General features: G+C 34.3%; 1 protein-coding gene across 3 annotated transcripts in view; it reads left to right on the top strand.

The window, feature by feature from the left end:
* Positions 1-27,790, top strand: part of FBXL13 (F-box and leucine rich repeat protein 13) — a 333,413-nt gene that overhangs the window by 4,017 nt on the left and 301,606 nt on the right. Inside the window, exons 1-4 of one of the 3 annotated variants that reach the window (XM_056799507.1) lie at positions 10,002-10,031; positions 11,322-11,429; positions 12,481-12,570; positions 23,925-24,098. In XM_056799507.1, the coding sequence (XP_056655485.1) occupies positions 11,427-11,429; positions 12,481-12,570; positions 23,925-24,098 (267 nt within the window). In that variant the 5' untranslated portion in view covers positions 10,002-10,031; positions 11,322-11,426. Of the gene's footprint in view, positions 1-10,001; positions 10,032-11,321; positions 11,430-12,480; positions 12,571-23,924; positions 24,099-27,790 lie in introns of those variants that run through there. The other 2 variants (XM_056799506.1, XM_056799508.1) reach the window with 2 other exon arrangements.

The following is a 27,790-nucleotide window of genomic DNA, read 5'->3' as shown; positions in this document are numbered from 1 at the left end:
ATTCTGGGTAAGTCATTTAACCCTGTTTGCTTCTGTTTTATAAGTTGTAAAATGAACAGGAGGAAGAAATGGCAAATCAGTCTAGTATATTTATCAAGAAAATCCTCTATAAGATCATGAAGTGTTTGACACAACTGAACAACAAAAACAAATTGGTTCTTAAGGAGAAGAACAGGCTAATTGCTGACAGGAAATTGCAAAGGGTTTTATGAACCTCTAAGCTTCCCATAAAAGCAGAAGTCCATCTTTTTAATATATACATTTTGCCACTGTTGCTGTATAGCTTTAATACCTAGAACATCCTTGCCTTGGAAGAACTAAAAATGGGTATCTCATAGAAGGAAATGAAAAAGTACATGAGTGTGAACAGGCTACAACGTATAACCAGTAAGGAATTCCCAAGAAGACTAGGAATGAAGGATATCCTTATCATAGAAGCTTTGTTTGTAATGACAAAATGACTGGAAATAACACAAATGCAATGAATGGGAGAAATGCATAAATTGATTGTGATGTTTGAGTGTAATGAATTGTTTTTTACATATTTAATTAATTCAATATTATTAGAAATGACAAATATTGGACATAGAATGAAAATAAGGGAACTATATGAAGAGATGAAGGGAGGGGATACATTTAGGTACACAGAGTAGATATTTAGGCCTGTTATTGCCCACATAGAAGAACCTGTCCTTGAAGACAGAATTGTTTTTTTTTTTTTAGAAATTTTAGGGTTCAAAAGACTCCTCAACTCTCAACTGTCTCTCCTTATATATTTTCCTCATCTCCTAGGTAAGGGAATCTTCAACTCTCTCTCAAAGCAGCCTCTCAGTTCTTGGCTCTTATTTAGAAATCTTCTGATCTTAAAGAGACAGGGAGATTTAAAAAATTCCTTTAACAGAAGAAAGAAGTGTCTGAGGCCAGATCTGAACACAGGAGCTCCTGACTCCAGGCCTGACTCTTTATCTCCTATGGTTAACTTTCAGGAAAACATGGACAAGAGTTACACAGGCTGATCAATCATGAATAGATTATAATCTGCATAATTAGAAAGAACTCCTGAATTGATAAGATCACAGACCATTGTGAATATGAGTGTTGGTTCTTAGATGTATTTTAGACATATAGTTGTTGGATAACTGATTTTTAGATGATTTGTCACTTTCATACTCTTCTCAGGAGAATATACAAACCTAGCCTGAACCAGGAGTGTGATGATATTCCTGTGCCAAGATATTTTGGACTTATTATGCCCTTTACATCTTTTCTGGGGATTCTAACAAATACCCTTCACATAAGTACAGGAGACTGCAGTTCAGTTTAATCACCTAATGACTTTGTCATAACCAATAGGCCCAAATACTTCCATCAGGTATTTTCCCAGTTTCATAGACTTAAATGGACCCAATTTCTCTGCATATGACTTCCTAGTCTTATCTTTTTTTTTAATTTCAAAGAGAAAATATCTTTTAGACTAATATGACTGTGGCAGAATATAGAAACAAAATCAGTAATGTTTTATGTCACAATTGGTATGAAATTAAAATAGTTCTTCAAAGGTAGTGCAGTATTCCAAGTCTTAATGCCAAACGTCAACCTTGGCAAAATGTTTGTATCAAACATGGGCTTCAGATTTTATGGAAAACTTGGGGGTCCATAAAAGTGCTCTACAATATTCAGCAATGTTTAATGTCAAATTTGGGGTAAAACTAATTTTTTTATTGGACCATTTTTTCAAAGGATCTTGACAATGTATATTCTTTTTGTTTCAGTCAGCCCTTTTACCAAAAAAATATGACCTATTCTTCTTCTTGTGTTTTTATTATAGATCTCTTCAATGTGTTCAGGACCCCATTTATAGATAAGAAAAAAGACATAGCAGCGGAGTGACTTTTTGGTTACCTTTTTTTCTTTATAAAAGTATCATTTATAATCATTTTCCATTCTTTTGGAATCTTTCCCTCTCTCAGAGAGCTTAAGTATCTATTCAAGAGTATTTTAAAAATTGTGTTGTGCTATTTGTGAATTCTATATACTTGTTTAGGTTCAGTAATATTTTGACTTTTATCTTCTTAAGCGCCATTACTATGTCCTTATTTATTATTTCAGGCAAAGAGATGCTGTAGGCTAAATGTTTTTAATACAAAGAGATCACTATGAAAATGCCAGAAGACCAATTTTATTTTCTGTGTATATAATTTTTTGTCCAGTTTTATCTATAAATGCACTTGAGATAGTCTGGCTTAGCTGGATCTCATCTAGAGGAAATATTGATAATGATAATGGCTACTTATGTTTTTATATGATATTTTATACCCATTATCTGTTTTGGTCTTCAAATAAATCCCATGAGGTGGGCAGCAAAAGTATTATCATTTTGAGACAGCAAAGTGGCACAGTGGATAGAGCACCAGGCCTGGAATCAGGAAGACCTGAGTTTAAATCCAGCCTCAAACACTTATTTCTTGTGTGACCCTGGGTAAGTCACTTATCCTCTTTGCCCCGGTTTCTCATCTGTAAAATGGGAATAACAATAAGAGTACCCCTAGTATGTTGTGAAGATTAAATGGGATAATAATTATAAAATGTATAGCATAATGCCTGGCACATATTAGTTATTTTATTATTACTATATGCATAATTGAGCAAAATGAAATCCTACATTGACCATATCTGAAAATGTATGTATCATTCTGCATCTTAAATCCTATCTCTGTTGAGGTGAGTAACATGCATCTTTATCAGCACTCTTGAATAGTGGTTAATCATTACATTGATCAGAGTTATTAAGTCCTTCAAAGTAGTTTGTCATTACAATGTTGCTGTTATTGTATAAATGTTAGTTCTGCTCATTTCACTTTGCATCATTTTTTTCAGGTTTCTCTGAAACTATCTCCATCATCATTTCTTACAGTACAATACTACTTCATCATATTCATATACCAAATGTTGTTCAGCCTTTCCCTACTTGATGGGTAAACTCTGATTTTTTAGTTCCTTGTCAGTACAGAAAGTGCTGCTCTAAGTATCTTTGTGCAGATGGTCCCTTTCCTCTTTCTTTGACCTCTTTGGGTTTAATAGTCCCAGTATCAGTGGGTAAGAAAGTATATACAATTTAGGAGTATATATGAGTGTTCGAGGAGGACTAGAACCTCTTTTTGTGAGGGTTTGTCAATCCCTTTTCAGGCTGCTCATCCACCTTTGTCCACCTGGCACTTAACTCTCGCCTCTGGCCTCTGGCTCCCAGAAGCTGCTGGCACATTTACAGTGGCCCCATCCAGGTAAGCCATCTCTGCAGATGGGCGAAAAACCAGGTGGAGGGTAACTGATGGGTTATAAATCCATGTCTATCTCAAGTGTGTGAAGACTTCCTCTGGTGGAATGAGTGGATGAAAATATTTTCATCCAATGGCTATGCAGGTGACTGAAGCAGATGCTGCGGAGTGCTTAAAGCTTGGTCAGACATCAGAGATGCTAAGGTCATCACTATGATTCAGGCTGACATCAGTCCTGATTTTTGTCTTGCCACTGGAATTGATGAATCTGGGAGAAAATGAGACTTTCTACTTTGTGCAACTCTGCTTCACTTAAATCCAATTCAGGAGCAAGTCAAGACATGATGTCATTGGTTCTCTTTAAAGGATAAATAATAACAATAGACCCTGGGAAAGTCAGATGCCACAGTGGATCAAGCCTTGGACCTGTCTTCTAACACTACTTTAAACACTTCTTAGGTTTGTGACCTTGGACAAGTCACTTAATGTCTGTCTGCATCTGTTTACTCATTTGTAAAAAGTTTATAATTGCTCCTATCTTTCAGGGTTGTTTTGAGTATAAAATGAGATAACATTTGTAAAGTGCTTTATAAGTCTTTAAGTGCAATATGTTAGTTATTATGATTATGATTGTGATTTTATTATACATAAATGCCTCAGTTTCCCAATCAGCAGAATTAAAGAGTTGGACTTGATGGCCTATAAGGTGCCTTTAAGTTCCAAATCTATTGTCTTAAAATTCTAATTCTAGAATAGAGTTTAATGTCTATGAAAAAGTAAATTAAGGTACTTCTCAAAAAAAAAAATTGTCCAGCAGAGGGAGTATCTGAATTGCCGGCTGCCTGTTTTAAAAGGTATAATTTGTATTGCATCAAGTATTCATACCTTTGAGTTCCTTCAGAATTAACATTTCTAATATGCCAACTATAGTTGCATATTTTTAAAACAACCAAGCTTTTAAAGTAGGTTGCAGGTTGTGTTAAAGAGATCTTTCTGACATCATTGGTGTTGCAGCTAAAAAATGATGACTTGAAGAGGGAAAGGTTAGGTGATTGGTCCAACTGAGTCCCTAAGAGTAGTGGTCATCACCCTTAGGCATCTCTTCAAGTCTGGGGTCTGATCCTCAGCTTTTTTTGGCTCATGAATTTGATGTTATCAGTCCAGTGACTCAGAACTAATGAGGCTCTGGGTAACTTATTCAAGCTATCCAAACTCACAGGTGATTGATGGATGAACTAAAATACCAGTTTATTCATGGACATGGAAAGACATACAGCAAGAGAACTGGCATCAATCAAGCTATTCAGGTCACTCACTCCTAATCTCATTTATGTAGTTAGAGCAAGTGGAACTGGATATACCTAAGGGAAATTTCTCCTAAGCTAGGAGAGTTTGATGAATTGACCTTTATTCTAGGGATATTTTTATCTAAAGACTCAATTAAATCAAATTAAATTAAACAGTATCAGCCATCAGCAATAAGAGAACCTTTTCCTTTGAACAGTACTAAATAAATCACTGGTCAGTTCCTACTCTTTTCATCTCCTTTTCAATTTTTCATTCTTCTATTGAGAATATTTTGAGTAAGTTTAATACAGTTGATGGATTGCAGTTTTCTCTACAATCAATTATTACCTCAGGCACATCCTACAATCTCTTAAGAAAAGCATGGCCTAATATATGATTTAGGCAAAAAGGGTGGAATCCTAAGCACATAAGGGAACATGGAATAATTTTCTTGTCAAATCTATGGTTAAGGGAAGAATTTGTGATCAAAAAAGAGACAGAGACTATAAGACATAAAATGGATAATTTTTATTACATTTAATTTAAAAAGCTTTTGCTCAAGCCAAAACAATACAGGCAGTATTAGAAGGAAAACAGAAAGCTGGGAAAATTTTTATAGCAAGTTTCTCTCATAAAGACCTTATTTAAAAAAAATAGAGAGAGAAGTAAGTCAAATTTATAAGTATATAAGGCATTCCCTAGTATATAAATGATCAAAAGAAATGAACAATTTTCAAAAAAAAGAAAACAAAGCTGTGAAAAATGCAATAAATCACTATTGATTAGAGAAATACAAATTAAAGTAACTCCAAGGTACAATTTTACACATATCAGATTAGTTAATATGACAGAAAAGGAAAATGACATATTTTGGAGGGGAAGTAGAAAAATTGGGACACTAATGCACACTGTAGGTTGAGTTGTGAACTGATCCAGTCTTTCTGAGAAGACTTATATGAACTAATGTAGAGCGGAATGATCAGAACCAGGAGAACATTGTACACAGTAACAGCAATATTGTACTATGATCAACTGTGAATGACTTAGTTATTCTCAGCAATACAATGATCCAAGAGAATTCCAAAGGATTTATGATGAAAAACTTTTGGAGAAATAGATGATGGAATCTGATAGTTTTTATGTCTTTACCCGAAAAGTTGGACCATTTGTCCTTTGACCATTTGTCAATTGGGAAATGATTTGTTTTTTTGTACAATTGGCTTAGCTCCTTATACATTTGAGAAATGAGACCTTTGTCAGAGGTTTTTGTTATAAATTTCCCTCCCCAATTTGTTGCTTCCCTTCTAATTTTGGTTGCATTGATTTTATTTGTACAGAAAATTTTAATTTAATGTAATCAAAATTATTCATTTTATATTTTGTAGTGTTCTCTATTTCCTACTTGGTCTTAAATTCCTTTACTATAGATCTGACAGATATACTATTCGATATTCACTTAACTTATTTATGATTTCCTTCTTTATATTTAAGTCATTTACATACTCTGAATTAATCTTGGGATAGGGTGTAAGATGTTGATCTAAACCTAATTCCTCTCATACTGTTTTCCAGTTCTCCCAGCAGTTTTTGTCAAATAGTAGGTTCTTGTCCCAAAAGCTCAGATCTTTCGGTTTATTGAACACTATCTTGCTACTTTCATTTACCCCAAGTTTATTCCATTGATCCACCCTTCTTGGAGGAATCTGAATGAAGATCAAAGCATATTTTTTAAAAAACTTTCTTTTTCTTTTGCTTTGCGTTTTCTTTTATAATATTGCTAATATGGAAATATATTCCACATATTTCCCATGTACAATCTATATCAAATTGCTTGCCCTCTTAAGGAAGAGGAAGGGTAGGGAAAGAGGGAGAAAATTTGGAATTCAAAATAAAAAATGTTAAAATTATTATTATGCACGATTAGAAAAAATTAAAGATAAATAGAAAAAGAGTGTAAAGGGATCCCAAGCTAAAAAAAATTGAGAACCAATGCTCTAGTGATAGATTTATCTAAAACTTAGTTTCCTCATTCAGAAAATGAAAGGGTTGGATTAGGTAACCTCTGAGATCTCTCCTAGCTCTAAATATTTGGTTCTGTGATCTAGCAAGGATTATAAGACAATACATAAAATAAGTACATTATAAAATACACTAAAAAGGGTATAAGTGAAATACATAAAAAAGACTTGCCTGAATAATCTAATTTACAACTCTTATAATTTTGTTGTACTACTCAAAAACTGTTAGTTTCTCTTCCATTGCTTATAAAAAAAAAAACTAATTGACAAACAGTATGCTAAGCACTGGGGATAGAAATACTAAGAATGGAACTATCTTTCAAGGAGCCTATAATAAATTATACTCATTTAATTCCAATAATTGTGGCTCTTTTCAAGTCTAATTCTCACATTCTAGCTTTATTTCATCCTTTTCATCTCTATATCAGTGATCCTATGATCCCTTAATGAGCTCCATTTTTCAACCAAACTTCCCTACTTGGGGTTCCCTATTCTCATCCTGCCCTTTCTAATCTCCATATCTTTGTTTACATGTTTTCCTTTGTCTGATAGACTTGAAATCTACGTGATATCTCATGCCTCATTTCTGTCTATTGAAATCTCTTGACTTCTTCAAGACCCTATTCTTGGTAGTTATGTCTTTAAAAATCTAGTAACATTTATTTATTGTTATCCTTCATCTGCTACTTATTTTTTTTCATGTATATATTCATTTTAAAGTCCCTTAGGGGAAATGTCTGCATCTTGTACCTTTTCCTAGCAATTAGAAGAGTTTCCCATCTTTAGTCAGTACTTACTTAGGAAATGTTTGTTCATTATGATGATTTTCACCAAGAGTTTATCAATAAAATGCCAAAATGTTTTTAATTTTTGTCTCCTTTCTCTCCCTCTTGGCCATTCTCTGGGAAAATGAATGAGAAGTAAAAATGTTCACAAGATAGCTAATACTGAGGGATAACGGAAACATTAGTTTTGTGTGAACTAGCTGGGTTGCATTGGGTACAAAGGTATAGAAAATCAAAGCAAAGTTGAGATTTTTGCCATTATAATGTGTTTAAAAATTGAGATGGCCAGTGTGGCTCACTTTAATTCAGAAAGAAACCATAACTTGGGTACAGGGTGGTACACCTGGTGATTTGCCCTAGTTCACCAAATTCCTTTGGTAGTGAAAGAACAACATAATACGTGGTTAGTATGAAAAATGAATTAAAACAGGGCAATACAGATAGTCAGGGTTTCACCACATCCTCTCTGCTCACAGGAATTGTTTGCTGGCTATGCCTTTTTTACCTGTTTCCCTCACCTTCCTGGGTAAGTGGTCTCTCATTAAATTTCTTCACCATGTTCCTAGGGTCTCTGGACACCAGATCACTAGTGTTCTGGCTTTAAAAGTTGACTTAAGTGTAAATTTTATGCCATTTATCCAAGGTACCATTTGTACTTCCCCAGGCAAAAAAGTTTGTGTGGTATGTATGAATCTTAAAATTTCTCAGACTTGTGAATCTTAAAAATTCTCAGACTCTACCTTAGAACATTGGTTAGGACCATTCCCCATTTTAAAACAATGAAGGGACTTTGGTCAGGAATGTAGGTGGGAACTCTAACATTTACTCCACCCATACTTAGGCATACTTTAGGGGAAGATAAAGTTGTAAACTCTTGATTGAACAATGAAAAGTCCCCAACCCATACTTAAAGTGAAGCAAGAACCCTTAAGCCAAGTCTATTTTTAGATCTAATACTAAGGGGTGCTATGTAGATACCTATGAAGATCAACTTAATCAGGCAACTTGCAAAGGACAAGATTAGTCTACTCAGGTGTGAATTACTAAAAAGTTTTAGTCTACTCAGGTGTGAATTAAGAATGGTCAATCCTTTGGAAAATGTCTACTGTGATTGGTAGACGTAGAAATTTAGGGGAGGTGACATAGGAGAAAATTCTCTTTAAAAGGAGGTCAGAAAGGCCTCAAAGGAATTCAGCTTTGGAGCTGAATTGGAGGCTGGTCTCTCTCGGTGGCTGAACTTAGTTGAGCTTCCTGAACTAAACTGGAGGCTCTCTCTGAACACTAGAATCTTGCTTGGAAAAATGTTGTGAGTGGATTAAAGACTGACTGGTCTCTCTTAAAGCAAAGGCCTAGGCTGCCCCTGTCCCATTATTTCCTCTTACTCTCTCTCTCCCTTTCCTTAATTCCTTATTTGTACTAATTAAAATCTCCATAAAACCCAGCTGACTTGGGTATTTCATATTTGGGAATTTTTCCCATGGCGACCACTTTATTTTTAATATAAAATCAAGACACTAAAAATTATCTTTACAGTTTTGGCAATTCAAAGTCTTGAAACCATATTTTCGCAGTCACAGTTTAAGGAAACCACTCTTTTAACTGTAACATATGCTAGTTCTCTCTCTTTGTACAATATTTCTTTAGCCTTTATTATATGGAAAATTGTGTAAGATCCCTCTGTTCTGTAGTTGTGTAGATCAACCTTAAGAAATACCTGATTAATGTCTGTAGTGGTTACTCTGTGTAGTTTCAAACTTTACCTGTACTTCTGAGTAAGAGCTAAATTAATTATTGGTTATATTGTACCAAAATTTCATTGTTGGTCTTTTGAGTCATATTGTCATATTGATATTATCCTATAACTAAATAAATATGAATGTGGAATTACAGCTACTATATAAATATCAATATGTGAAATCTGAAACATTTCCATCTATCATTAGTAAGATGAATAACAACTTTATTTTATCTTAAACAAAGACCCTAAAGGGATTTCAGTTGAGCTGTTTTCACATAATCACATGAGCATCTTAGGTTCTGTTTCCTTGATTTATCCTATGATTTTTTCTTAGAAAAATAGGTCAGATCTCTATTGTTTTGAAATTTTAAAAAGAGTTGATATTCCATTTTTTAACTTAGCAATAGTACCTCCATACTTTAGAGTCAAGAAAGCACTTTTATATGCATTTAATATCTCTTTTTTGAGAGGGGAGTGGTGAAATGGATCAGGAACTGTCATTTCTTTGGTATAGGAAATTCCCAAAGATGAAACTGCCTCTACTGAGATAGATGAATATGCAGTGAATAATGCAGTGAATAATCTTAGAATTGCCTGGGGCATCAAGAGCTTACTGACTTGCCCTAGATATTGAGGAGATATGTTAGGCAGTGGGACTGGAACATCTTCTAGTTGTCTCTCTATCCACTAAGCCTGACTAATCTAACATGTTTATTAGTCTTCAGAACAACCTGGTGAAGCAGGTGAGAGAGTTATTATTATTCCTTTTTTACAGATGAAGAAACGAATGGACTATGAGATAAACTGATTTGTTCGATGTCACCCAGCTAGTAATGGACAAAGTAACACATTGGACACTGCTTACTCCTTTTGAAATTCACCTCAAAAACCTATGTCTTTCAGGATCCTTGTCCTGAGTGTTTATGGGGTGAGGTTGTTAGCCTAAGTTCCACTGATAGAACATGTCTTTATATTCCTATTAATAAGTGGAAGGGGGAAAAAATAAAAAAGATGATGCATATTGGTTTTCCTTTCAGATAGAGGTCAGAGATTGTGAATTTGCATAATGGTATGACAGTTGATTTCAAGGAATTCAGAAAATATTCTAAATATTTAGAATTTAATTTTTGAATGAGCTTTTTCTAAGTAGCATAGGTGTTAAATATTTCTAATTGTAGATATTTAGAAAAACAAATCTTCAATGTGATCTATTTGAAAATGTGTCCTTCATAATGGGCCAATTTACATTTCCTTGACTATAATTGTTATTATCCATCTGTAGCTTTCCATTTGAATCCCTTCTCTGTCCCAGGTTTGAGTAGCTTATGAATTCCTTTATAATTGAACAGCTGTTAGTGTAGTTGTTTTTTGTTTTTTTTTTTAAACTTTACTCTGTCTTAACAATTCTAAGACAGAAGTACAGGGTAAATGACTTGCCCAGAGTCACAAAGCTACAAATGTATGAAGTTTTATTAGAAACCAAGTCCTCTTGACTCTAAGCCTGGCACTTTATCCATTATACTACTAGCTGCCCCTAAGGAATTGGTTTTTATGTTGTTTTTAGTCATTTCAGTCATGTCAGACTCTTCATTTCTCCACTTGGGTCATCTTGGCAAAAATATTGGAGTGGTCCATCATTTCTTTCTCCAGCTCATTTTACATATGGAGAAAGTCAAACAACTTGGATTAAATGATTTGCCTACAGTCACAGAGCTAGTGTCTGAAGCTGAATTTGAACTAATGAAGATGCGTTTTCTTGATTTTTAAGCCTAGTGCTTCATCCTGCACCACCTAGCAGTCCTAGGGTAATCTGTTATAATGTTGTCATCATTTGATTTAAGGGATATTGTGGGAATATAAATTGACTATGATTAAATTACACTTTAAAAGTTAAGAACAACATACAGAGAATGATGACTATGTCATTTAAAATTTTTGGTTTAAGAGGGAAGGTAAAATAAGTTTTGATATGACAAAATATGCCTGACCCTGGAAACACCGAAGAAAGAAAGATCATAATTAAAAATAAAATTATTTTATGAAGTTTTGAGTTAGCATTTGATTTTGTACATTAAAAAAATTAAAATAGTATCTTCAGAAAAACTGAAAAAAAATGAAGACAAAACAGTATCTTCTATTTGGAAGGAATATGAAGTTAAAACATATCTCTTGCTGATACTTTGACATGGGAAAATTTATTCTATTTCATTTTTTTTAGGTCCTGTTTAGTGGTCTACTCATTTCACTCCCAGAGAATCCACTGATATTTTTAGGGGAAAAAAAAGATCATGGAACTAGCAGGAAATGGGCTTGAAAATATTTCATGGTATGTATTTTTCTTTATAGTCTTTAAAAATAAACACTTAAGAAATATTAGATAGGTATCATAGTATAATGGAAAAAGTGTTGGGGTAGAGAATCAGAAAAGTTGGATTCTATTCCTCATTTTGCCATTTATTAGCCAATTCACATTGGACAAATTACATAACCTCTCGTCATTTCCTTTTCTATAAAATTGGAATAATAATGCATAGGAATGTTTTAAGAGTCACCTACTGTGTGCATAGCATTATGCTAGGAGCTGGGTGAAATACAAAATTTAATTAAGATACATACCTTGCCCTCATGGAGTTTACAATCTAGCAGAATATATATGAATATTTTGTAAGCTGTAATGTGTTACACAAAGGCAAAGTATAATTATTTTGTAGTGATGTTGAAATTCTCATAGTGTAGTATCAATCTTAATTTTTCTAATGGATAACTTCCTTACTATCTTTAAATTTATAAATAATCTCTAGAGCCGAGGTTCTTAACAATTTTTTGTGTTATGGATAGGGAAGCCTATGAATCTTTCTTAGAATAATATTTTTAGGTGCATAAAATAAAATACATAGGCCAGCAAAAGAAATCAATTATAGTGAGGGGGGAGCTGGGTAGCTCAGTGGATTGAGAGCCAGGCCTAGAGATGGGAGGTCCTAGGTTCAAATCTGACCTCAGCCACTTCCTAGCTGTGTGACCCTGGGCAAGTCACTTGACCCCCATTGCCTAGCCCTTACCACTCTTCTGCCTTGGAGCCAATACACAGTATTGACTCTAAGATGGAAGGTAAGGGTTTAAAAAAAAAAAGAAGTCAATTATAGTGAAATAAAAATATAATTTTTCCCCACTGAAGCTCTCAAATCTCTGGCCTTTGGAATACAGGTAAAGAACCTCTGCTCTAGACTACAAGGAATTTAGGCACTAAAAGGCAATATATATATATATATATATACATATATATATATATATATATATATATATATATATTTGGGACTAATGAAATATTTGTTATATTCAAGGAAGCTAATTTTGTGTGTTTTATGATTTTTTTGAAGGGACATTTAATGGATCCATCAGTGACACAGAAATTTCAAAAGATGCCTAAAATGTTCCTAGGACGATCTTCTTACCTTGAAGAACTAGTGGTAATTGTTATTAACTACACAAAATAAAATATTCATCTTTAAATTTTCTTGACAATTTTAAGGATCTCATTAGATTCCAGATTTTGTAGGAGACTTTTTACCAAGGTCAGACTAACTGCTTGTGAAGGCTTAAAAATATTTTTTTTTTTGAGACTGAGTCTCCCTATTTCACCTGAAATAAAGAAGTGACTAGAACTAGCAGCTGAAAGTATACATTAGGCCAATGTATTGAATACTTGCCTGCTTGACCTAACAATGTTCATCTAGATCTGTCCTGTGAGCTGTAGCATTTGAAGACCTTCAATTAAAATGGGGGGAAAAAAGCAGTTTAAAATGCCAGCTTTTTTTTTTTTCAGTTCCTCCCTCCCTTCCTCCCTTCCTTCCAGAATCCCAAGCATGGAAATCTATTAATCCACTTTAGAACTACTTCAGTTTAGATATCCCAAACTCAAGGGATTCACCATCTTTAGCTTCTCCAACAATAGGGATTTGGTTCCACCAAACCTGACTCTCTAGGCAAGAATTGTGTAATAATGAGAGTCCCAGAAACAATTATATGGCATACCAGTGTCATTGACTGAGTGCACTATAAGCCAGTCAGTGATAGCTGAAATTAGTTGCTGCTGACCCTGATGGTGATGGACAATTTAGCCAGTGACAAAGGACTTAGGGATGATAAGTACTGTGAGGAACACTGCTTTAGAAACACCAAAGTAATAGCAGATACCATGGAGTTTTCAGACTTCCACTAGGAGGTCTCCTCAGGGTGTGCTGGAGCCAGTTTTACTTGACTTGGGAGAGTCAATTGATTAGCAATTGGTATAATTCTGGGCTTGATTTATTGTTGTACTCATCTAGGCATAAGAAGTTATTAATAATGCAGATTAAATTTAGAAGTATGGGTGCATGCATATTTTTATTTCTTTGGAGCTCTTGGTTGTTAAACATTAACCAGCGTACTCTTTTATTACTCTATGAGCAGAGCTTGAGCTCACCATGAATGCTGTAGAAAGCTCAAGGAATGAAGTCATCTTGAGGAGGGAGGCTAATAATAGTGATAAAAATGATAATTATCACAGGAATTTCAGAGAGTCAGTAAGCCTTTACTTAAGTACCTGCCACATGCCAGGCTAGGTGGAGATACAAAAGTCCTTGCCCTCAAGGAGCTCACAATTAAATAGAGTAGACAAGCAAACAAAGGCATAAGCAAGCCAAACAGAGATGATTCAGTAAAGAAATTAACAGAGAGAGGGAAGGCAAGAGGATTAAGAGGGATTGGGAAAGGTTTACAATAGAGATGTGATTTTCTTTGAGATTTGAGAGAAGCCAGGAAAGTCAAAGTGGAGATGATTAGAGAAAGCTTTCTAGACCAGGGTACTGGAGCTGAAGTGGAGTATCTTGTTCAAGGAAGAGCCAGGTGCTCAGTGCCATTGGATTGAAGAGTCTATGGCAGGAAGGAAGGTGTAAGGAGGCTGAAAAGGCAGATGGGGAGGACCAGGTGATGAAGGACATTAAATGATAAACAGAGAATTATATATTTGATCTTGGAAATGATAGTCACTAGAATTTATCAATAAGAAGGGTGACATGATGGATGAAAGGATTTTAGGGATGCGTTTTAGGGAAATTACTTTGTCAGAATGATGGAGTTCAGTCTTAAGTTTGGAGTGATAACAACCTACTGGCCTACTTTTTACAAGTATTAGATTGGGATGCTGCCAGTTATGAATTCAGCCTCTCTATCAGCCAAGAAGATTACCACAGGTACAAATATACTTCCCCATTGACCCTAAGTGTCTGAAGGCATGATAACTCTAATAGGAGGGTGAAAGTGTTTTGTGATACACGCAATGTTTGACTTCCAATGGAGAGTATGCCATGAGGAAACTTCAGCTATGAAGGAGCGCACTACTCCTTTCTCTGGTTGTCCTTGAATAACTGACAGTAACAGCACCATTAGACCCTGATTAGTACTAATAATGAGCGAACTTTCCTGAAGTCTTTGTATGTATCCAAATTTGCATTATTTGAAGTTATCATTATATAAAATATGGTCATTGGTTCAACCTTAGGGGAAATAAGCAGTGTGAATTAGAATAATGGGACTCTTTCAGGGGGATTCATTATTTGCATAATGGGGCATTTTCTGGTAGAAAGAATAAGGAATACTAATACCATAAATCAATTAAATTGTAAGTAAAAGAGACTTTTGAAGAAAACCTGAGAACAGAGCCAGTATTTATAACATTGTTTCTATGAAAGAACACATTCCAAGTTCCAATAAACCAACTTACTAGCAAATTTTTGGAAGATAACAGTTTTGATAGTTGAGGACTCTCTATACTCGCCTTCATTCTCCTTATATAATCTCTTTCTTAGTTGTACTTCCAACCAAAAATTGCTCCTATAGAATTCCTTGGAACATCTTAATGAAAGATTTCAGAAGATTTCTGAACTAGACTTCCTTATACCAACACTAAGGCAATTTATGAATATACTATTGGATTTTCTCTAGTCTTGTCCAACTTGAAAACCTTATACCCCCCAACAATAAATATTGATTTCTTTTATCTTAATAAACAAAGGTCGTAAGATTTGGTGGCTAACAAAAGTCATAAATCACTTGAGAAAGAAACAGTTCAGGACTCTTTTGATGAAGTTAGACTCTCTTGTACCCATTGCTATTTAAGGGATTCAAAATGTTCTTAAGAAAAGTCTAGTTTATATCAATACTTCTCCAAATGGAATGGGGTAGCATTTCAGTCATTATCAACAAGCATATGGGTCCACAGAATAATGCACCTGGAATAAGATGGTTGATTCTAGGGCAGGGACTTTCTGCCCTCTGCTCTAACTTTAATTTTTTTATGATCATTTTATTTTTTAAATTTTATTTAATTAGTTAATTTAGAATATTTTTCCATGGTTACAAGGTTCATGTTCTTTCCCTCCCCTCTCCCCAACCCCTCCCATAGCTGATGCGCAATTCCACTGGGTTTTACATGTGTCATTGATCAAGACCTGTTTCCATATTATTGATATTTGAACTAGGGTGATCATTTAAGTCTACATTCCCAATCATATCCCCATCTACCCATGTATCTAATTTTAAATTTTTAAGTATTAATTTGTCCTATCATACACCATCATATTAGTTAATGATTTTTTAGATGTTAGTGGGAATACTATCTTGGCAATACTCATTTCTCTTCTATTAAATTTAAAGTTTTTGTATTCACTTAATGATTCACTACTGAGAGGCTTCTTTATCTTTAGTTTTTACATACATGAATACCAAAATTATGCTAGTGTAAAAACAAAAATGCATATATTTTATGGATTTAAAAATAATTCATTATAATGGTTTTTCATCTGAAGAGTCTGTATGTGAATCTCCCTGAGGATCATGGCAAAGCCTAGCTAATGCCCAAATCATGCATTTTTACCTTTGACAGATATTTTTGTATTTATATTTGAATTTAGGTTTCTCTTATCTGAGAGTTCAGAATATTTCAAGCTAAGTAGTTCACTAAAGAGTAAATGAAATGGGAGAAATTAGAAAACTTCCTAGCTTCCTCATTTAGTTTTCCATTACTTCCTGCATGATAAAAATGTAAAGTATCTTCTATCAGACTAATGGAAAACACTAGCTTGTAGCACAGCTGTCCTTTTACTCCACATCTAAGTACATATTATTCCTGAGGCAAAGAAATTATGGTCTTGCTGGTTGTTTAATTTCTTTCTCAAAGTCTCCCTTGAAAGACATTTCCTTTTAATTCCTTTTGGTCTAGAGTGAATAAAGATTCCACTGTTGTAAAAAAAATTCTTTACTAAACATTGTTAAAGAAGCAATGTCAATGGGATTTTGAAAATAGATAATTTATCCATAGAAAATTGAGTTGATTATTATTTTAGTTTTAATGATTTAATGTTTCCATGGATCCATAACTTTATTTATGTGTATAGTACTGTTAGTGGAAAAAAGTGTAGAGCCTCTTTATTTTCTCATCTGATGAATCTCCTTTCCTTTCATTCCTTTCAACCTTTATAAGGAGTCTACCAAATGTGCTAAAGATCTCCATTAATTTTTTTTACACATTCTGAGTAAGCATGAAAGAACAAAATTAAAAACTAGAGGAAGAATAGATAAAATTAAAAAATAAAAACAATTGCTTTCATAAAAGAAAGAGCAGGGTTGTGTTTTTTTTTTTTGGGGGGGGGAGAAACATTGAAAATTACCAGCATTTTGATATAGTATTAACAGAACAAGAAGGGAATGATAGATATTCTGTTCAAAATTATTACTAAATACATCAAATATCTGGGAATTAATCTATGAAGGCACATTTGGAAGTTATATAAATAGAACTTCAAAACACTATATAGACACATAAAAGAAGATTCAGATAAGTGGACAGATAATCATTATTTATGGTGAACTGCACCAGGAAATAAAAATAATATTATATATATTGATTTACAAATATAGTACTATCCCGATAAAATTATGAAGAGGCAATTTTACAAAATCAGACATGAAATAAAATTGATTTTGAAAAAAGGGTTGAAAATTTCAAAGGAAATAATGAAAAAAATGGAAATGCTCATACTTCCTAGCTGTGTGACTGAACAACTCACTTAACCCCAGTCACCTAGTCCTTGCTGTTCTTCTGTCTTGGAATTAATACTGACAGAAAGAAAAGATTTAAAAAAATAGAAAAGATTTAACATTGTCAGATCTCAAATTATACTAGAATATGAAATATTCTCTTTGTTTTAATGTTAAAATATTTTAAATTTGTTTTAATTTTTAAAACTGTTACTGGTTAAAAAATAGAAGAGTATGGCAGTGGATCAGACTATATAGTAAGAAAGAAGCTATGAACACTACAATTTAGTATTTACTAACATCAACAGCAAAAACCATTAGGAGAAGGACTCCTTTGACAGCAATGTCTAGAGAAACTGGAATATAGTTTGGCAAAAGAATTGTTTAGACCAATTTCTTATACCAAAAATCAAAACAAATTAAAAAGAGAAAAGGAATCGATATATAAAAAGTCACATCATAAAAAATTAGATAATAGAAGTTTCCTTCTCTTTTACTGTTATAGGGAGACATGCTAGGGGGCATTACAAAAGACAAAACAGATAATTTTGCCTATTTACCTATTACACTATTTGCCTATTACACTCATTAAAGTGGCAAAGTTGGTTAAAGATAAAGCTAGTCCATGCCAGAAGGGCTTCAAGAAGACAGAGACTCACTTTAGCGAGATTGTTGAGTAAATGAAGGACCCAACAATTTGATAAATGTTATGACATCATTCCAAACTTTTTGAGAATAGTTATACCAATTCTCAACTACCACAGTGATGTATTACTGTTCCTAGAGGTCTTTTATAATTTATCATGCTTACCTTTTGTCATCATTGCCCTTCTAATATTGACTGTCTTTTATCATCTTTGCCAGTTTCATGGTTCTGAGGTAAAATCCATTATTTTAATTCCCTTCTTATTAATGTCAGACTTTCTCAGAAGCAATCTATTATTTCAGTTATTTGATAGCTGCCACATTTCAGATATCTCAAGATTCAGTCCCTAAACAGCTTACCTCCACAATTGATATCCTCCATGTACACTTGGTCTCGTATAGCCATTCTCCCAGTCTTTTAATAAGTAATATATCAATTTAGAGGTGGAAGGGCTCTGGGAAGTCATCTAGTCCCACTTCCTTGTTTAGAGGTGAGGGACCTGAGGCTGAAAGAAGTTCTAGAAGTTGCTCAAGGTCACAAATGAAATGAGTAGCTGAGTAAATATTTAAACTGTGATCCTCTGGTTCTATATCCAATATTCTTTCTACTTCACTGCAATTTCTCTTTTCGTTTTTTTGAGTACCATTATTACTTCCTGATATAGTACTTCATGTATTGAGACATTGAGTTCAAATGGGGTTCCATTGCTAGGGGGCAGATTGGATAGGGTGTGGGACCTGGAACTAGGAAGAATTGGGTTCAAATCATGTCTCAAACACACTGTGACCCTGGACAAATTGTTCAATCTCTTTCAGCCTCAGTTTCCTTATCTGTAAAATGGGGATAATAATAGCAGTCCCTTACAGTTGTTATGGGAGGATCAATTGTGATAACATACACACACACACATATATATATATAAATGTTTTACAAATCTCACAGCAATGGAGCATGGGACTTGGAGCTAGAAAGAATTAAGTTAAAATCCTTTCAAGACACAATCTGTCTGACTATCAGCATGTTATTTAACTTAACTTTGGTTTCCTTATCTGTAAAATGGGGATAATACCAGAACCTAAATCACAGCATTGCTGTGAGAATCACAAATGAGCTAACATACATAAAGTGCTTTGCAAATTTTAAAGCACTCTATAAGAGATGGCTATTATTATTAATTTTTAAAGTAATAATAACTCTTACCTTTTGTCTAAGACTCAATACTATATATTGGTTTTAAGGTGGAAAAGTGATAAGGGCTAGGCAATAAAGGTTAAGTGACTTACCCAGGGTCACACAGCTAGGAAGTGTCAAAGGTCATATTTGAACCCAGATCTTCCTATCTCTAGACCTAACTCTTAATCCTCTGAGCCACCTAGCTACTCCCAATAGGTATTGTTATTATTTAATGAAGAAAATATTTTGTTATAGAAATATTTAGAGGTTTGATACATTTAAAATATATATTCACTATCCTCTTTCTAGTTTTATCTCTTAAAATAATCTGGTTTAGTTAAGCCCCATGCGAAGACTTCTAGGAACTATTCTTCCCCCCCCCCCCCCCCCCCCCCGCTTTGTTTCTGCTGTTTTACAATTCAGTACTTCTCTATAATATTTCACAAATGAGCTTGTATTCTCTATCTGTGTTACCCTTGGCTGCTGTGTCTCTGCTAGGCAAGGACGATATGTTTAGCACTAAAGGAGATTTTACAGATCATCAAGATGGATATCCATCATTTCACAGATGAGGAAACAGGTCTGGAGAGTTGAAGTGATTTGCCCATGGTTACACAGCTAGTAAATGGGTGACAGCATTTGACCCCAGGTTGTCTTGCCTTCAAGTGCAGTGCTCTCTCTACTATTTCATGTTGCCCTTGAATTATTTACTAGACTCTTTTGGGCTTCTCATTATGGAGGCTACTTTCTAGGGGTTGAACTCTTGTAGGAAATGGCAATATTCCTAAAATAAGGCTCTGACCATATCACTCTTTTGCTCATAAGTCTTCATCGGCTCCTGATAGACTTCAATAAAATGGAAACTTTTCTGCTTGACATTTAACCTCTTCTACAATCTGTCTCTCTCTTACCTTCTCAGCCACTTCACTTTCCCTCCCTCGCGTACTCTTCATTCCAAACAAATTGGCTACTAGCTGTTCTTTGTACATGGCATGCTCTCTCCTCACCTCTTAGAGTCTCCAGTTTCTCTAAAAACACAGGTCACCATTGAGGATGTTCAGCATGGTATATTTTTTGTAAAGATATTTTATTTTACGAATTTTCCACACAAGTTTTCTGAAGTTATAAGAGCCAAGCTGTCTCTCTCCCTCCCTTCCCTCCCATTTCCTGGAGACGGTAAGCAATTTAATCTGGGTTATAAATGTGTTATCATGCAAAACATATTCCTATATTGTTCATTTTTGTAAGACAATAAGCATATTAAAATCAAAACCCCCAAATTAAAAACAAATTGAAGTGAAAAGTTGCATGCTTTGATCTACATTCCTTCTCCATCAGTTCTTTCTCTGAAGGTAGACAGCATTCTTTGTCAGAAGTCTCTCAGAATTGTCTGGGATCATTCTATTGCTGTTAGTGGCAAAGTCTATCACATTTGATCATCCTACAATATTGCTGTTAGTGTATAATGTTCTCCTGGTTCTGCTTAGTTCAGTCTGCATTGGTTCATGGAGGTCCTTCCAGTTCTTTCTGAAATCAATACACAGTATTGATTCTAAGAAGGCCAAGATTAAAAAAAAAGGAAATTACTTAATTTTGTGTGAAAAGTGTTCTGTAATGGTGTTTAAATAATTATTTTTTTTCCTTGGCAAATAGAATCCCAAATATTTTATGTTGTCTAAGGTTATTTGAAATGGAATTTGTTTTTCTATTTCTTGCTGTTGGACTCTGTTGCATAACATATAAAAATGCTAATGATTTATATTGATTTATTTTGTATTCTGAAGCTTTGCTAAAGTTATGAATTACTTCAACTAGTTTTTTAGTCAATTTTCTAGAATTATCTCTATTCTCATACCATCTGCAAAAAGTGATAGTTTAGTATATTCATTGTTTATTTTAACTCCTTCAATTTCTTTTTCTTCTCTTGTTGCTAAAACTAGCATTTATAGTACAATATTAAATAGTAGTGGTAATAATAGACATCCTTGTTTTGCCCTTGATCTTATTGGGAAACCTTTTAACTTATCTCCATTGCAGATAATACTTGCTGATGGTTTTAGATAGATATCACTTTAAGGAAAGATCCTTTTATTCTTATACTTCCAGTGTTTTCAGTAGGAATGGGTATTATTTTTTCAAAGGCCGTTTCTGCACCTAGTGAGATAATCATGTGATTTCTGTTAGTTTGGTTATTGATATGGTCAATTATGCAGATAATTTTCCTAATGTTAAATCAGCCTTGCATTCCTGGTATGAATCCCAGCTGGACATAGTGAATGATCCTTTGTGTTATATTGCTGTAATCTCTATACTAGTATTTTATGTAGAATTTTTGCATCTATGTTTATTAAAGAAATTAGCCTAATTTTCTTTCTCTGTTTTTGGTCTTCCTGGCTTATGTCATAAAAATAATTTGATAGGACTCCTTCTTTGCTTATTTTGCCAAATTGTTTATATAGTAATGGGGTTAATTTTTCTTTAAATGTTTGAGAGAATCCACTTGTGAATCTATTCTGGCCCTGGGTATTTTTTCTTAGGTAGTTCTTTGTTTGAATTTCTTTTTTCTGAGGTGGGATTATTTAAGTATCCTATTTCCTCTTTTGTTAATCTGGGCAATTTATATTTTTTTGTAAATATTCATCCATTTCCCTTAGATTGTCAGATTTATTGACATATAACTGGGCAAAATAGCTCCTAATGATTGCTTTAATTTCTTCTTCATTGGTGGTGAATTCGCCCTTTTCATTTTTGATACAGGTAATTTGTTTTTCTTCTTTGTTTTAATCAAATTAACCAATGCTCTATTTTATTTGTTTTTTCATAAAACCAAGTTCTATTTTTATTTATTAGTTCAATAGTTCTCTTTCAATTTTTTTTATTAATTTCTCTTTTTTAGAATTATTTAGTTTCCAATTAATTTTTAATTTGTCTTTCCATGGACTGTTATTGATTTTAATTTGTACTGCATTATGATCTGAAAAGGATGTGTTTATTATTTCTGCTTTAATGTATTTCATTGTGAAGTTTTTATGCCCTAGTACCATGTTGGACAACCTATGGCACATATGCTCCCCTCCCCCTCTCCACACGCCCCTGAGGACATTTCTTATATGCTCTGCCCCTCTGTCCAGCAGCCCAATGGGAGCACTTTATCCCTCCTCTGTCTGGGTAAGGGGGTAGCTCACATGTCCAGCAGGATTAAAGTTTGGGCCCTTGGTCTCTAAAAGGTTCACTGTCACCTAACACATGCTCAATTTTTATATATGTACCATGTGCTGCTGAAAAGGAAGTATATTTCTTTTTATCCCCATTCAATTTTCTCCAGAGATCTATTAAATCTTAACTTTTCTAAGCTTTCATCCATTTCCTTTACTTCTTTCTTGTTTATTTTTTGGTTAGATTTATCTAATTGTGAGAGGAAAAGGTTGAGGTCTCCCACTACTATAGCTTTTTACTATCTGTTTCCTTCTGAAACTCATTAAATTTCTCCTTTAAATTTTTTTTTAGCCTATGCCATTTGGTGCATATATGTTCAGTACTGATAATACTTCTTTGTCTATGGTACCTTTTATCAAGAGGGAATTTCTTCCTTATCTCTATTAAATAAATCTATTTTTGTTTTAGCTTTGTCAGAGATCATGATTGCTACTGCTTTTCTTTACTTTAGCTGAAACACAATAGCTTCTGCTCCAGCCCATTACCTTTTACTCTGTGTCTCCCTACCTCAAATGTGTTTATCTTATAAACAACATATTGTAGGATTCTGTGTGAGTCTGGGCAAGTTGTTTAATATGTTTGTCTCAGTTTCCCTATTTGTAACAAGGGGATAATAAAAGCATCTACCAATTTCCCAGGGTTATTGTGAGGATCAAATGAAAGAAAAACGGTAAAGCACTTAGTATGGTAAAGCCTGGTACATAGTAATCACTATATAAATGTTAGCTATGATTATTTTAAATCCTAATCTTCTCAGAATCAATGCTAAACATTGGTTCTAAGACAGAAAAATGATGTGGGCTAGGCAATGGGGGTCACATGATTTGGCCAGGGTCACAAGCCAAGAAGTGTTTTGAGGTCAGATTTGAACCGAAGACTCCCTTTCTCCAGGCCTGGCTCTATCCACTGAACCACCTAGCTGTCCCTGAGCTATTATTGTTAAAAGAGAAATATAAAATATTTTAAACAAGAGAAGCATTATGGTAATTATTCTAAATGGAACAATGCTTCCTTAGGTGCGTAAGCTCTAACATGTTTATTAAAAAACAAGGAATGAGATTCTCTAGTCTCATCACCTTTATAGTCACATGTAATATTTGAAAAATATTTTTCTTTACTCATGCTATATCTGGTAGGTATGGGTTGGTATTTTTCTGAGATATGGGAATATGAACAGGAGTAATATATATGCTTAATTTTATTACTTTAAGTAGATTATAAAATATAATAAAGCTTTTCCCTTTGGTTGAATAATTATAATAAAAAACTTTAATCATCTCTTATTAGACAAATTTATACTTCTAATAACTAGTCAGTTTTTAATTTCATGCATCAGTTATTGTTACTTATGACCCTAGGTAAATTACTCAATGCCTCTAGGTAGCATTTTTTCATTTGTTAAACAAGATGTTTAGATCAGGAGTTCTTAACATGTGATCTCTGAACTTGTTATTTTAGAATCTTGATAACTATATTTAAATATAATTGATTTTCTACTTAATACTTTTTTATGCACTTAAAATACTATTCTGATAAGGTTTCAGAATTACAAAGGGGTCTCAGATTATCCCACTTTCTTTCTGTTAAAAAAAATTCTATGACAAATTCTGTAACTGTTCTAGAATTTCTAGTGCCAGAAATGGTAAGCATGCCTATTAGACAATGTTCAATTGCATTACAAATAAAAATTATCAATTGTTTCTATAACAGAAAATGGCCGACAGAGAAAAAAGGACAAAATCAAAAAAAAAGGAAACTGAAAAGATTAAAGAAGATTTTTATAGCCTTGAAAGATTTCGATCATTAGATACCATGTCATCTGTTGAATCAGTAGTGACACCTACATGTGACATTTCAAAATTACCTGAAAAAGTAATAGTACAGGTTAGTAAAAATTCTTATAGGTTTCAACGAGTTCTTTTTCCCATGTATTTTTTAATGTGGATTTTTATTGTGTGATGAAACCTGTATTTTCTGCTGTTAGCTTATAGTCATTTTTTGGAGAGAGAGATTTAATTTAAAAAATTTCAGTAGAATAAGCATTTAAGAATGCAGAAATTATATCCATAAGTCAGCAAAGGGCTTTTCTCTTTTTGGTTTGTTTGATACCATTTGGTATACAGTGGGCTCTTGAATGATCCAACATTAGCTTTACTTTGTTGCATCTTTAATTTTGTGAAAATTTTGGTATGGACTGTTTTTCAATCTTAGACTGTCTTCTCTTAAGGACTGAGGCTCTGTGTTATACAGATCCATATATCCACAGTGTACATATATCAACAATATATTTTTTTTAACAATGCTTCTTGTTTGGAAAGTAACCTATATTTTTCTATTTTGTGGGATGTGCAAGTTGTGTTATTGTGTGTCTAAATGGAATATATAAAAAAAAGACACAAATCAACATTTTCCTATTCATGACAATTTTACCCATGTACTGAATTCATATGCCTTTCAAAGTAGTGGAGCCTTGAACTCAAGGTGTTGTAGGAAGTTTGAGTTATAATTATGACTTTAATGGTTTAGCCCTTTTTCACAAGCATTTTGTTTGTTCATATATGTGTGTACCAGTTTTAAAAATAGATATTTTAAATCTGATACCAACCTAATAGCCTATATTTGTGATGGTGAACCTATAGCACACATGACAAAGATGGCACACAGTGACCTCTCTGTGGGCACATATGCTGTCACCCAGTAGAGTTAGTTACTAGAAAGGCAGGAGGAGATGCTCCCCTCCCCCTCTCCATGTACCTCCCCACCCCAGAGCAGAGTGCTGGGGGCCACTCCCCTCCTTTTCTCCCTCCCTTGTCTGGGTCTCAGGGCTGCAGGGGGGCAGGAGGGAAGTCTCTTCTCCTTCCAGGGGGCCCAGCCCCACCCCCTAAAAGATCTTTACTTTCTTCCTTCCTTCCCTGCCAGCTGCTAGTCTGGGGGTGACCATCCCCTCCCCCCCAGGTTTACAGCCCAATAAGCAGTCCCACTCCTAGCAGGGGTTGTATCATGGGTGCACCATTGTTATACAGACATAAGCAGCCTAAAAGACACAGAGGTTGCATCTCTGCTGCATTTGAATCCAACCTGACAAGGACATGCACCCCTCTGTAATAAAAAGCCACTTCTCCCCAGCCTTCCCTCACTTTCCTGACCCTACTAGTCTTCTCCAGCTGAGGAAAGCTCAGCAGCAGCCCCTTTGCTCGACCCCTGGCATGGCTGGATGTAGTAGGTCCCCGTGGGAGCAGGAGGTGTCTTCCCACTGGGTGAGAGCAGACTGAGAGCTCAGCCCCACCCCCCTCAAATGCAGGGGGCGGGGAGGGGAGTACTCAGTTTTGGGTGGGGCAAAGCACATGATCTCTGAAAGGTTCACCATCACTGACCTGTATGATAATCACAAGTTATATTTAATCTTGAGCCCCAACTTGGTAAAGAAGACACAAAAATACCAAAGAAATTAATACCTTAAAAACAGAATAGACCAAAATTCCACTGAAGGGAAGTACTCTTGAAAAGCAGAATTGGCCCTATGGAAAAAGAGGCACTAAATTTCACTAAAGAAAAGAAGTCATTACAAAGTAGAATTGACCAAATGGAAAAGGAGGTACAAAAAGCTCACTTGGAAAAAAAATTATATCTCAAAAATTAGAACTGGGAAGTAAAAGCTAATGATTCCATGAGGCATAAAAATGATGAAATTAAGTCAAAAGAATGAAGAAATAGAAGAAAATGAGAAATATCTCATTAGAAAAACAACTGACGGGGAAAATAAATCCAGGAGAGATAACCTAAGAATAATTGGGCTACCCGAAAGCTATGATTAAGAATGAACTTAGACCTTATCTTTCAAGAAATGATCAAGGAAGATTGTCCTGATATTTTAGAGCCATAGGGTAAAATAGAACTTGAAATATTCTACTTGTTACCTCCTGAAAGAAATTCCAAAAGGATAACTCCCAGGAATATTATAGCCAAATTTTAGAACTCCGGGGTCAAGGAGAAAATTTTACAAACAGCCAGAAAGAAACAATTCAAATATCATGGAGCCACAGTCACAAGAATTAGCAACTTCTTCATTAAAGGACTGAAGGGTGAGGAATATGAGATTCCAGAGGGAAAAGGAGCTAGGACTTCAACCAAGAATCACTTAAGTCCTTCAGGGAGAAAAATGGGTATTCAGTGAAACAGAGGACATTCAAACATCATGGGATGATATTTTAAAATAAAATGAAATTAAGACATGGGAAAGAGAAATATATTGGGAGAAGGAGTAAGGGAATAATAGAATGAGATAAATTCTTTCACATAAAAGAAGCATGAAAGAGCATTTATAGTGGGGAAGAGCATGTGAACCTTACTCTCTGAGGAATTGGCTCAATGAGGAGAAAATATACATGCTCAGTTAGGCATAGAAATCTGTTTTACCCTACAGAAAAATAGTAGGGTAAGGGACAAGAGAAGAGTAGAAAAGAGAGCAAACTGGGAGATATAGTGGCCAGAAATTAAACAGGGGGAAAATAGGATGGAGAGGCATATTAATCATAATGGTGCAAACTTTTTTATAACAATTCTGATAAAGACATCATTTCTCAAATACATAGAGAAATGAGTTGAATATATAAGATTTACCAATTGATAAATGATAAAAGAATATCAATAGGCAGTTTTCAGATAAGGTAATCAAATCTCTCTATAGTTATGGGAAGAATTATAAATTAAAACAACTCTGAGGTACCACCTCATGCCTATTAGATTGGCTATTATGACAGAAAAGGAAAATGACAAAACTTGGCAGGGATATGGAAAAATTGAGATATTTATGCACTATTGGGGGAGTTGTGAACTGAATTCAATCTTTCTGGAGAGCAGTAATTTGAACCAATGCCCAAAGGGCTATAAAGCAGTACACTGTCTTTGACCCTGCAGTATCATTACTAGGTTTATATCCCAAAGAGATTTTAAAAAAAGGGAAGGACCTACATTTACAAAAATATTTAAAGCAGTTCTTTTTGTGGTGGCAAAGAATTGGGAAATTAGGGAATGGCCAATTAAGTTATAGCATATGATTGTAATGGAATATCATTGTATTGTTAGAAATGACAACTTGGAAAGACTTACACAAACTAAATCAGAATGAATTAAGCGGAACCAGGAGAACATTGTATATAGAGACAGAAATACTATACAGCGAACAATTGTGAATGACAGCTATTTTCAGCAATACAATGATCCAAAACAATCCCAAGGGACTTGTGGTAAAAAGTGCCACCTGCTTCCAGAGAAGGAACTGATGGAGACTGAATCCAGACCAAAGCAAACTTTTTTTCACCTTTTTTGTTCAAATTTCCTTCCACAAAAGCATTAATATGGGAAAATGTTTTACATGGTTACACATGTAAAATCTACACGATATTGCTTAACATCTTAGTGGAAGAATGGGAGTGAGGAGGGTAGGATGGTAGAGAATTTGAGACTCAAAATTTCTTTTTAAAAAGTTGGAAACTGTTTTTACATGTAATTGAGGAAAAATAAAATATAATTTAAAAAAAGAGAAAAAAGCAGTACAGTAAAACTGAGGGGAGAAC

Source organism: Monodelphis domestica, chromosome 5, assembly GCF_027887165.1.
Source record: "Monodelphis domestica isolate mMonDom1 chromosome 5, mMonDom1.pri, whole genome shotgun sequence".
Classification (NCBI taxonomy): Eukaryota; Metazoa; Chordata; class Mammalia; order Didelphimorphia; family Didelphidae; genus Monodelphis; species Monodelphis domestica.
The sequence above is the reverse complement of the archived record's forward strand: the minus strand, read 5'-3'. Positions and strand labels throughout refer to the sequence as shown.